The sequence below is a fragment of the Nicotiana sylvestris genome, chromosome 1, assembly GCF_000393655.2.
Source record: "Nicotiana sylvestris chromosome 1, ASM39365v2, whole genome shotgun sequence".
NCBI classification, from domain to species: domain Eukaryota; kingdom Viridiplantae; phylum Streptophyta; class Magnoliopsida; order Solanales; family Solanaceae; genus Nicotiana; species Nicotiana sylvestris.
In genome coordinates this window covers 117,297,500-117,310,516 of record NC_091057.1, presented here as the reverse complement: position 1 = coordinate 117,310,516, position 13,017 = coordinate 117,297,500, and the positions used below count along the sequence as shown (strand labels likewise).

Sequence of the window (13,017 nt, the reverse complement as noted above, 5' to 3'; positions counted from 1 at the left end):
TTTATAAGTGTTAGTCTGATAGCCCGCTATGATACCAATTGATCGAATTTAAGGGTACACCAAACTATATAGAAAACTAGGTTCTCTATTAGTTCCCACAGAATACAACGCATACTGCAGCAAGTAAATAATATAGAGAAGTTTTATGTGGAAAACTCCTAGCTCATGGAATTAAAAACCATCACCGACCCTTGTAGGATTTCAACTTCAATAATGAGCAAACTTTATATTACAACCTATTGTAACCTATGAATTAACCTCTTAATCCATCACTAACTTGTAACAACCCTGTTACAAGCCACTTTGTAAAAACTCTATTACAAAGACTTTAAAACTCGACTAACTCTAGCCAAGACACAAACACAAGTGTTTATGATTTAACTCGACTAACTCTAGCCAAGTCATAAACAAAAGGTTTTATGATTAACAAAAATTTCTTGTGCAATGCTTCTAACTAAGCTAAGTAGGAATTATAAGTAAAGAACTTCAACAAAGGTACAACACAACTAAGGACAAATAATAACTCAATACATGGAAGTGGTTCGTTGCTATGTTGTTCTTTGTTCTTGGTGCCCTAGAGAGTCACTTGCAAGATTGATAGATAACTTGAGAGAATGCTTGATGAATTCTTGAATGTGCAGATGTTTTGTTTAACCTTTACTTGATGTTAATAATTCATTTGTGACATCACTTGAATGATGTAAGCAAGGTAGGTAAAGGGAATTCCCTATAAAGTTGACTTCTTCACTATTGTTGCACTGTTGCGTGTGCAGGAAACAACTTTACAGCTGGAGAGGTTGACTTGTCCAGTCACCACGGGAACTAGTATCTATTTGTTCCCTCTGTTGTTCCTTTGACTCTGAAGAGTTGAACCATCTCCCAACTGGAACCTTGTTGATCTTAAGGTCTTGAGAATGTGTAATAGGTTGCTTATCTGGTTCTTGACAGTAAGTTTGTTAGATCATCAAAATATAACAAGGATGCATATATTTCTCCCTTTTTGATGATGACAAACTTATAATTCAAGTTCTCTTTGAGAACCAAAATGACATTCACATTTCTTGTATTCCCCTTGAATCTATTCCCCATCCTGTTCCAATGAATTATTTTTCCCCTTTTGTAATTATAAAAAGATTAGTAGCAGGCCTTAAGTGAAAAAGAAGTCTGGCTTGAGTTAACTCATGCCACTAATGTGCACACAACATGACTAAAAACAGAACATAAAAGCAAGGCATACATAACAGAAGGGGAAAAGCTTTCATTAAACAATTTAGATTTTAAGACTGGGAGCAGTTTCAATGTTTCCAACAACAATCCACAATTCAAAACAGAAAAAAACAAGTGCCATCCACAACATCATTAGAAACATAACACAAGAAACAAACATTTAAAACTTGACACTAGAGGGACACATTCAAGGGAGCACTGGAAGGAGAGGGCTCAGAGGAAGAGGCAAGGGTTTTGAGAACTAAATCCATCCGAGCATTCGCCGACATTTGCTCATTGAGAAATTTCTCCTTCAGGTGCTCAACTTGTTTCTTGAGCTCAACATTCTCCTTGGTCAGGCGGGTAACCTCTGTGCTTTGAGAGCTACTAGAACCAAGTGTTTCCTAAAGCTTAATTAGCTAAACCTCAAGAATAGCATTCCTTGCTTTCAACTGCGTTATCTCAACAATGGCACTATTTTAAGCGTTAATCAACTGAGAGATGGTGTAAGTGCTTCAAACTACTCCAACCTTATCAACGCACTTACATTCTTCGAGAGTGGTCTTGGAGAAGGTTTGCTTACGAGTGCCCATTTTTGATTGTCCTAAGGGAACTTTGAAGTACTCAAACACCTTTGTAAGAATAAACCTATAAGGCAACCCATGATTACCATCTTTGAACTCTGCCACTCTCCGATTTTTGCAGGTAGTGCATTTTTATCTTTCTTTAACTCCTCTATTGTTTCCTTCAAATCAACAACTACGACCAACAAATCATAATTAAGACATTAGCTAAAGATACTAGCTTTTTGACAATAAGACTTCAAATTTCGTTGAACATCTAGAAGTTTACCTCATCATAATCATCATCTTCATCCTCATCAGATTTTGCCATCAGGGAAAATATGGAATTATATTCGGCATCTTAGCTTTCAATGGCCATCACGGAGGTGTCACCTTGTCCATCATCACCCTCAGATTCACAAGAGAAATATCCCCAAGTGTCAAAAGCTTGTTTCACACCATTTTTAGTGACATCTCTTCCCTTGAATTTCATGTCAAGGACCGAGTTCCTCTTAGACGTCTTTTCCATGTTGTATTTGTAATTGCCCTTCTTCTTGAGAGGGCAATCTTGTATAAAATGTCCTGGCTTTCCGCACTTGTGATAGTAATTTTGTGTTCCTGCTAGAGCTGCCTTTCTTAGGAATTCATCCATTTCTACGAACCATTTTATCAAATCTCCATGTAATATTGGCCATGTCAGCATCATCACCACTTGAATCATTGTTGTCCACCTTGAGAACCATGTTCTTCTCCTTTTTGGGTTCTCTTCTTTCATGGTCTTTCTTTGTCTTCATTTCATAGGATTTTAGATTTCTAATGAGCTCGTTAATCGTCAGCTTTTGCAGATCTTTGGCTTCTATGATAGCATTGACTTTGCTATACTAGGAACCAGGAAACACAATAAGTATTTTTTTGACCAGTTTGGTCCTTGGGATAATATCTCCAAGAGAGTGAAGCTCATTGATGATGGAAGTAAAGCGAGGATGCACATCCTGAATAGACTCATCCTACTTCATCTTGAAGAGTTCATACTCAGCAGTGAGCATGTCGATTTTTGACTGCTTGACTTGAGTGGTTCCTTCCTGTGCAGTTTGGAGAGCCTCCCAGATCTCCTTTGTAGATTGGCAAACTGAGATGTAGTTGTACTCATTTGGTCCAATGCCACAAACAAAGATCTTCTTTACTTTGAAGTTTTTCTCGATGGTTTTCCGATCAACATCTTTATATTCCTTCCTTATCTTTGGAACTGTGATTGTTGTCTCACCAATGGTCTTCATAGGGACAAAGGGTCCATCATAGATAACATCCTAAAGATCTGAATCTTCTGCCATGATACAATCATGTGTTCTTTTCTTCCACCACCCGTAGTATTGTCCACTGAATCTCTGTGGTCTGTAGATTCATTGATCTTGTTCAAAATTTTGGTGGTGCAGCCACGAAGATCCTTTCTAGGTGTTAGCCTTATATAAAGAACCCGTTCTGATACTAATTGATATATACTAGAGTCCACCAAACTGTATGAAGAACCTGGTTATCTATCGGCTCCTACATAACACATCAGTAAGTAATTAACACAATAATATTTATATGGAAAACCCCCTGCTCAATGGATTAAAAATCACGACCTACACTCCTAGGATTTCAACTTCACTAACTGAGCAACTTTAGATTACAACCTATTGTAACCTAGGAATTAAACTCGTAATCCCGCACCTACTTACAATAATTGTATTGCAAACCTCTTTGTAATAACTCTATTACAAAGCTAATCACTTGACTAACTCTAGTCAACACAACCAAAAGGTTTATGGTTTACAAAGTGTCCTACGAGATACTTTTAAATAAGCTGAGTATTATTTACAAGAGAATAACATTAAAAAAATACAGGACAATACTAAGAACACATAATGTAATCAATGTTGGGATCTGGTGCTTCGTTATGTTGTTGTTTTGTTCTTCAATGCATTTGAGAGAATGAAGGCAGCTGCACACTTGAAAATAAAATATATTTATGGTTTTGCAAGTGTATGTAATCCATTGCCTCATGTTAGTAATATATAAGTGAGGTTGTCAAAGATGATGTAAGGGATAGTCCGGCACATAATATTCTTCAACAATGCTGTTGTATTGTTGCGTGTACAATGCAACAACTTTAACAGCAATAAGAGTTGACTTGTACTGTGACCGGAGGAACTGATATCTATATGCTCCCTCTATTTTTTACTTAACTGCTTTCATTGAAACTTGTGCTAGTTATTTGACTTGTTGTTCTGAACGCGGAGGAGCTAGTTATATCAGGATCTGGTTCTCGTATGAAGTTTGTTAAATTATCAAAACAAAAGACACATAACTTTTCAGTAGCACTATTTCTCTTCATTTTTCCTATCCAGCGGAGTATGTTTTATTTGTTTATCAATTGAGCGGTTTCTTCTCTTTGGAATGGTTTCTTCTCTTTGGAATACTTCTCTATATTATTATTGGATGGTTTGTTCTCTTACTATAACTGTTTAATATTTGTTATCATAATGTTAAGAGTTTTAATTAGTGTTAATACTTTGTAATATTCTCTTGGTTCTGTTCATATACCTAGCAATTTTTTTCCCTATAATTTATATAACAAGGTAATTAGTATTCATTAATGTCTATGGTTCTCAATATTCTTTAATATGTTCTTATATAATATAGATCTTGAAGTGTATATTGGGTTTTCTTTAATTTTACCTTTTTGGAGCAATAGCACAAACAACTTATTATATGGAATCTAATAGAAACTGAAGTAGTAGAGTCTAAAGAAGTAGGAGAGCACACCTCAGCAATTTGAGATTATTTAAATTTGTTGTTGAATGGTAGTGTAATTTCAAACATATTATTGGTAGGTAGAACATGATGTACATGCCAATAATTTTCTCACAAGAGCCATATAGTACAACAAGAAAATATGTCAATATCTAATTAAATTTCTTTTTTTTCTGTTCGTGTAACTAATTCATTTTGATAATCTAAATCTTATTCTTTTTTCATATCAACTAAACTTATAAAATGAGTTATTCGACTGTGTGAAGTACGGATAAATTAACTAGTATTTAAAATAATTAATGGGAACCTTTTGCACTTAAAAAATAGTTTTCAAGCTTTTTCTTGATTGATTAAGTTACGAAAGAGTTACTTTCTCATTCACAACACAAAAGGTTATTGTTTTAGGCTTGAAAATGAAGCTGAAAATTTGTTGAACTGTTACTTGTTTCATGGGCATCATAAAGCAAAAAGGTAATTTTTAATTAATTGTGAGTATAATTCTGTTTATTCCCTTTATTCTTCTCACTAAATTAATCTCCGTAATTCAAAGACTTAAACAACATATTATTCTAACGTAGGATGATGCGGACCTCCTTATAATATATTTGATCTCCAAGAAAATCGGGCAATACTCCGGATCAATCATGAGGAGCGACTTCTCTTGATATCTCCTTCTTGTTTCTTTAATCGAGGGCAACAATCTAGGGTCAAATACAAATGTTCTTGAATTACTTGATTGTCGCAAAATATCTAACCGCGTTTTGAGTTGATCTTGAGGAAGAATGTCTTTTGTTTACTTCAACTTTGAGAAAGGCAATATTTGAAGTCTTGATCTATTTGTGAATAAACAGTTTATGAGATTTTTCGGGTTAGGCATCCTCTATAAATGTGCGTAAATTATAGTGTAATTGCTTTCAATATATAACAAATTGATTTTGATTAAATCATCTCTCGTTGTTCTTTTATTTGAAGCAAATCATTTTATACTGCAAAAGTTAAGAATACAAAAAGAAAAAAAAATAGAAATAGAACTCATATGACTATCTTATGAATGATCTAGCATCAGTCAAACAAATTTTTTTAATATTTTACCACTATCTAAGATACTGAAAAGCAATACCATAGATACTGACCACCAGATATTTGGAAACACTAAAACGTGAATAGGCAGTAGTAGTATTTATGAGTAAATCAAGCCTACTTAAAAGATTTGGTCACCAATAATATACGTGTCAAAGAAGCTAATTGGGGCCTCCTCCTATTTGTTTATGATTATTGGTCCTACAAGAGTGTGTGAATCATGTTGAACATGCTTGACAATAACTTGTTACATGCAATATGATTTTATAATAGCTTAACCTGTCTATATAAGCTCATAATATGCTTTAAGCAAATATCAATAACAACAACTTCTGGGTCATACATATTCCTAGTGAAGTGACCATGAAATTACATGTTGCTCTTATCCTGCTCTTTTCATTTGCTCTGGTAGGTTTTTACAGATGATTAATTATATACCTCCTTTTTGGTGGGTTATTATTAATTACTACTTTCTTGGTGCACTATCATATGCTTCTCTTTCAACTGCCTTGCCTTTCGAATTGTAATGTCTTTACATATCAGATATTAACAATTGAATTATTTAACTTATGCTCCAGCTCTTTTTATTTATATGAACGTATTTGACTGGACACAGAGGTTTTCAATAAGACAAAATCTTTTGAAAGTTATGATCTTAAACATACCGTAATATTTGTGTGGCTATAAGATTATTAACACATGTAGTATTAAATATGTGATACCATTTGTGTGGTTATGAAAATCTTTTATTAAAGGTAATATTAAAATCCTAAAACTAAAAGAGTTTCTTTATTAGAAGTGGGTTTATACTGAATCAAGAGGAGATAGGTTCATGTAAAACTGAAACATATGGAATAATATATTCTCGACTGTCCGAAAAGAATGCTTGCTTCTTGAGCATAACTAACATATGATTTTTCCATAAACCTAGTCGTTTAAGCCCATCTAGCTAGTGAGAGGTTTAGACTATTTAACCGGATTATTCATTTGTCATGGCATATCCCTATCGAACATGTATAAATAAGAAAACTTTATTTTTGGCAAATAACTCTTCAAAATGCAATAGAATTTTACATAGAACTCTATTTGCCAATACTAAATATTTACATACCCGGTACCTACAAAGGTGGATCAAACATTAGAATTCTGTGGATTCTTTATTTAGAATGATCTCAAGCTTTAATAACTGAGTTTCGAATTTAATTTTTGTATATACTTAGTAAATTTTTCGGATACATAAATAGAATTTCCCTGGATATACCAAATATCTGCGCATATCAGTTTATATAAATTATATATTCGAATGTAAAGAAGTTCATATAGCATATATTCAAAAAGTCTTTTTTTGATCTCTCTTTCTCCGACAGTACACAAGCAGCACCAATGCAAGAAAAGATCCTGGAGAATACTGGAGAGCTGTGATGAACGATGAGCCAATGCCTGAAGCAATCAAACATCTTATGCCTCAGCATTCTGTTCCTCTCTCCATAGAGAAAACTGATTGTTACACATTACCTTCTATTGGAGGTGAAGCCTTTGAACCAAGGCCTAATCTATCTGTCTACCACGATGACGCCAAGCTGAAAGAAGCTGAGAAATTATTATTTATGAAAGATTTTGAGCCAAGGCCTACTATAACTGGTTATCATGATGATGATGCTGGTCTTAAACAAGAAAATCCCTTTACCGAAGATTTTAAGCCTAGGCCAAATGCTTCTGTGTACCATGATTGATATTGCATATAATGTACTGTGTGTCTTTTTACATTTGTGAATTTACAGTTTGTATGCCTCCTGGTATTAAGTGATTTATGAAATAAAGATTTGTAACCATATTTGATGGTTATATTGAAGTATATCTTAACATTATTATGTGTTCTAAGCAATGATTGATATGCTTGGATTCCTTTTAGCTGGTTTGTTTATAATATTTTATGGGGTTACTATGAGTGATCACTCAATTTTTACGTCATTACTCAAAGTTATTATTTTTTATACTAAAAAATCATTAAACTTTACCTAAATATGACAAACGTAAATGTACTATTTTCTGTAACCAAAAAATCACTTAACTCTTCCCAGATATCACATAAAGTCACTAGGAGGATATTAGTATGACATTTTCTATTATAGCCTTTTGGTTAAAAAATAATTATTTAGTGATTTTCCATGATGCTTAGGCAAAGTGAGTGATATTTTGGCTACAACAAATGGTTTAGTAACGTTCTTGTTTAAGATAGCTAATTTTTGTATCGCTAACCTGTATAATTGTATATTGAATCAACTCGCATAATGTGAGTTATAGAAAATGTATCTTGTTATGAAGAAATGGAAAATATTTACGTGAAAAACTCTCAGCTCACGCGATTAAAAACCACGACCGACACTCTCGGATTTCAACTTGACTAACTGAGCAACCTTAAATAAAAATCTATTGTAACATAGGAATTAAACTCTTAATCTCTCACCTACTTACAATAACTATATTGCAAACCGCTTTGTAATAACTCTATTACAAAGCTAACCGTTTGACTAACTCTAGTCAACACAACCACAAGGTTTTTCTTTTACAATGTTTCCTACGAGATGCTTTATAAGCTGAGCATGAGTTACAAGTAAAAAATATAAAAAAGACATAACAATATTAAGGATACACGATATAATCAATACAGGGATTTGGTCCTTCGTTATATTGTTGTTTTGTTCTTCAATGCCTTTGAGAGAATGAAGGTGGCTGCACACTTGAGAATAAAATATGTTTTTGGTTTTGCAAGTAAATGTAAACCCTTGCCTCATGGTTCTAATATATAAGTGAGGTCATCAATGATGATGCAAGGGAGTGTCCGGTACATGGAATGGTTCAACAATGTTGTTGTACTATTGTGTGTGCAATGCAACAGCTTTAACATCTGTAAGAGTTGACATTTACTGTGACCAGAGGAACTGATATCTATCTGTTACCTCTGTTGTTACCTTAACTTCTTTCACTAAAACTTGTGTCAGTCATTTGACTTGTTGTTCTGAACAAGAAGGACCTTGTTCTATCTGATTCTCATATGAAGTTTGTTAAATCATCAAAGTAAAAGACACCTAACTTATCATTTTCCCCTTTTTCATGATGAGAAACTTGGAATTGATATTTCCCCGTAGAACTAGATCTCCATATTTTCCCTAGGACAATAACCATATTCCCTCTGAGAACCTGTTTCTCCCCTTCAATTTTCTTCCCTCTTTTGGAATCATAAAAGATCAAACAAGTAATTGCAAAAAAAGTGTAGCAAAGTTAACTCATGCCACTTATGTACACACAATATAGCTATAAACAGAATATAAGAGTACAACATACATTTAAAAAGGACTAAGATGTAACGACCCAACCGGTTGTTTTATGAATTGCAGCCTTGTCTCCCCCCTTTCTTCTTCTTCTTTATGTCTTGTTTAGCTATATTATGTGGTATCGGGTCAGTTGGTTCGAGTTCGGAGTGGTTTTGGAGTGTTATGAGACACTTAGTCCCTTAAGTTAGTCATTTAATTAGAAAAGTCAACCAAAAGTTGACTTATAAGAAAACAATCTTGGAATTTGTTTTTTATGATTCGGATAGCTTCGTGAGGTGATTTGGGACATTGGAGCTTGTTCGGAATGTAATTTGGAGGTCCGTGGTAGATTTAGGCTTGAATTGGCAAAATTGAAATTTCGTTGTTTTTCGGTTGGTAGTGAAATGTGGTCGGAATGGAATTCCAGAAATTGGAGTAGCTTCTTAATGTCATTTGTGATGTGTGTGCAAAATTTCAGGTCATTCGGAGTTGATTTGATAGGTTTTAGCATCATTTGTGGAAGCTGAAAGTTTCTAAGTTCTTAGGCTTGAATCTGAGGTTGATTTGGTGTTTTAGTATTGTTTTCAGTGATTCGAAGGCTCGACTAAGTTTGAATGATGTTATGGGATGTGTTGGCATGTTTTGTTGAGGTCTCGAGGCCTCGAGTGAGTTTTGGGTGGTTAACAGACCAATTCTTGGCTTTGGAGAGTTGCCGATTTTTTTCTGGTTTTTGTTGCAGAAGAATTCATTCTTCGCGTTCGCCAAGATTGTCCCGCATTCGCAAAAAAGAGCTGGGTCTAGAGGATAAAGTGTTCTTCACGTTCGTGAGTCGGGGGACGCGTTCACATAGGTTTGGATTCCAGTGAATCGCGAACGCATGAGATGAGTCGCGTTCGCGTAGGGTAAATAGGTGAAACTGGGACCCCCCGGAGTTGTGCATCGCGTTCGCGTAGGTAAGATCACGTTCGCGAAGGCCTGGGCAGCTGAGTCTTCGTGTTCGCGAGAAGGAAGTCACGTTCGTGAAAGAGTATTTAATTTTCTAGTGATTTTTGTGCTTCGTGAACACAAGGCCTTGACCGCGTTTGCAAAGAAGGAAATATACCTGGGCAGAATGTTTAAATAGCCATCTTCACGATTTTTAGGCCATTTCTCACCATTGTTGGCCGTATTTGAAGCTTTTTGAGAGGGATTGAAGAGGGATTCAAAGTGTAGCACTTGAAGGTAAGATTTTTGAACTCAATACTCGATTATATGATGATTTCTTACTAATTTGACATGAAATTATTGGGATTTAAAACCAAAAAAATTGGAGAATTAGGGCTTGAAATTGGAGAGTGTAAATTGGGGATTTGAGGGGCCTTTTGTGGTCTGCTTTTGATGTTCTTGGTTTGTACGAACTCGTGGGAGAACAAGGATTCTATTGATATGATTTTTGTCGGATTCTAAGAGGTGGGTCCGGGGGTCGGGTTTGTCCAATTTTGGGAGTTTGGATGTAATTTGATTATTTTCGCGTGGGCTTTGTTCTTTAGCATAGTTTGATGTTATGGTTCTGATTTTGGTTAGATTCGGGGAATTTGGAGGCCGAATCGAGAGGCAAAGGTATCGCGGGCTAGAGTTTGGCTTGGCTTGAGGTAAGTAATGCTTCCAAACTAGGTTTTGAGGGTTCGAAACCCCGAAATATGTGTTCTATGATTACTATTGAGGTGATGCAAATGCCAAGTGACGGACATATGGGCGTGCACCGTGAGAATTATGTCCTGGATCATTCCATGGCACCACGTAATGATTCTTTCTTGTTGATACCCATGTTTCTATCATGTGATTAAGTAAATGGGCTGTAAAAACATGCTAGATATCCTGTTAGGGCTTCACGCCGATACTGTTGAGACCCGAGTGGTCGTATCTTGCTGTCATTTCATTATATTCACTAATATTCCATACTTTCAGTTATTATTATTTGGCACATCATATCATTGTTTTGGGCTAATTTCATGACATTGTGAGCCCGTGTGTGGGAGACTGGAGAGTGATGACTGAGTGAGGCCGAGAGCCTGATTGTGAGTGACAGTTATGGGATCGGGCTGCACGCCGCAGTGGATTATTGATATATGCCTTCGTTGGCTTGTGATAGCTCTTAGGCTGTAGGAGCCACTCTGGATTCTGTAACAGATCCCTAGTGAGCGCAGTGGATTATATTCAGTGATGGATCTTCCATTGGTATGGAGATGGATCTTCTCCATGATGGCTGGATTGGCCTGTTCCTCGGTACTGGAGACTATTGGTCTGTGATGTGTATATATTCTGGGATGGATCTTCCCTGGGCCTTGTGAGCCATATACAGTACCGAGTGGTTATGAGGTTGTTATTGTTACTATATGGAGATGGATCTTCTCCATAGGCTGGAATAGTCTTCCTCAGTACCGAGTGACTGTTGTCAGAGATGTATATATTCCGGGATGGATCTTCCCTGGTCCGTATGATCCATATACAGTATTGAGTGGACGAGCATTTGAGATTATGGGCACATGAGGCACTCAGCATGGTGCATTTCATCCAGCATATGCATTGACATGTAGATGTAGCAGAGTTACAATTCTTTACCTTGTTCATACTAGCTCTGTTTTACTATTTGTGCTGTTTATTTAACTGAAAGCATGCCTACGTTTCTGTACATTATTTCTGTTATCCTTGAGGAGGTTGAGTTTGTCACTACCTATCAGCCCAAAGGTTGGACTTGTTGGACTTGTTACTTATTGAGTTGGTGCACTCACATTACCCCCTGTACCTCGTGTGCAGATTTAGGCACTTTGGATCCAGTAGAGGATGTTTGATCAGGGCTTCTGACTTAGAATATTATTGAGGTACCTACACGGTGCTCGCAAGACTTGGCTCTCCACCTTACTTTCCAATTGTATTTCAGTTGTTCCCTTAAACATTATATTAGACTATGTATTTTCCTTAAGCACTCATACACTCAGTGACACCTCGATTTTTGGCTGGATTGTATCTATTCTTGGAGTTTCTTATGTCTCAAATAGTTCTTTAACTATTAAAAGCTTCCGTAAATGTTTTAAAACTTATTATTATTTTGTTGATTGTTGAGTTGAGGCTGGCCTAGTTTCACGATAGGCGCCATTACAATGGGTTGGGTTTTGGGTCGTGACAAGTTGGTATCAGAGCCTAGGTTACATAGGTCTCACGGGTCATGAGTGAATTTAGTAGAGTCTCACGGATCGGTATGGAGACGGTTGTACTTATCTTCGAGAGGCTACGGAATCTTTAGGAAATAAACTTCACATTCTTTAATTCCTATCGTACGACGTTGATTCAGCTTGAAACTTAACTCCTTAAATTCCTTCCAAGCGTTCGTATGCGCACATGAGCGTTCGGTATCAGCTGTGCATCGATGGCTTGTGATTCCCTGATCGAGGGATGAGATATGATTTCTGTGTGTTGATGTTGGGCCAGTCTAGAGGACTTGGGCCAGACTTTGCTTGTAGCTTGAACACTGAGGTGTTGATTGTGTGAGCACGTGCTTTTGAATTTGTATATCTGATAGTGTCCCTATTAGTGGGAGTGATGACTGGTGGCTACGTGATGAGTATGATGTGACTGTGAGATGTGTTCATATGATTTGAATGTGATGAGAAGGGTCTGCTTGAGGGTAGAGAGAACTATCTGGTGTTTGATTTCCATCGTGATTTGATGTATAGCCCGATTTGTGGGTGTGTTGAAGGATCTTTTCATGTTTTCTAGTGGGGGAGTGAAGTTGATTTCATTTTATGATATGTGTTTAGACTCAGGAAGATTTAGTGATTATGTGATGTTTATGGCGGTGTAAAGGTATAACGAGAGGTCAGTTTGAGGCGGAGCAGGTGGGTTATCTCTTGTGGAGTGTTTGGAAGTGGTGTGAACCCTATGTTGTTTGTTGAAAGTCCTCTTTTACCAGTAAATATATGTGTTATAGTTCGAGTTTGGATCGCGTATACAAGTTGTCTTAATTGTTATGAGGTGAATGCGAGATTTGCGGATGATTTGAAGTACTAGATGATTTGTGT

General features: G+C 36.2%; 1 protein-coding gene across 1 annotated transcript; it reads left to right on the top strand.

Moving 5' to 3' along the window:
- The first annotated feature begins 5,944 nt into the window (after window positions 1-5,944).
- Window positions 5,945-7,500, top strand: LOC138886287 (organ-specific protein P4-like). The gene is made up of 2 exons (XM_070167357.1): window positions 5,945-6,053; window positions 7,013-7,500. The coding sequence occupies exons 1-2, from the start codon at window positions 6,009-6,011 to the stop codon at window positions 7,376-7,378; spliced, it is 411 nt and encodes a 136-aa protein (XP_070023458.1). The 5' UTR covers window positions 5,945-6,008; the 3' UTR covers window positions 7,379-7,500.
- Window positions 7,501-13,017: the final 5,517 nt, after the last annotated feature.

Bases quoted from the DNA above. Each gene is read 5' to 3' on its own strand.
- LOC138886287 (XM_070167357.1), top strand. From the start codon at position 6,009: ATGAAATTACATGTTGCTCTTATCCTGCTCTTTTCATTTGCTCTG. The intron at 6,054-7,012 runs GTAGGTTTTTAC...TTTCTCCGACAG, and splicing joins TGCTCTTTTCATTTGCTCTG to TACACAAGCAGCACCAATGC.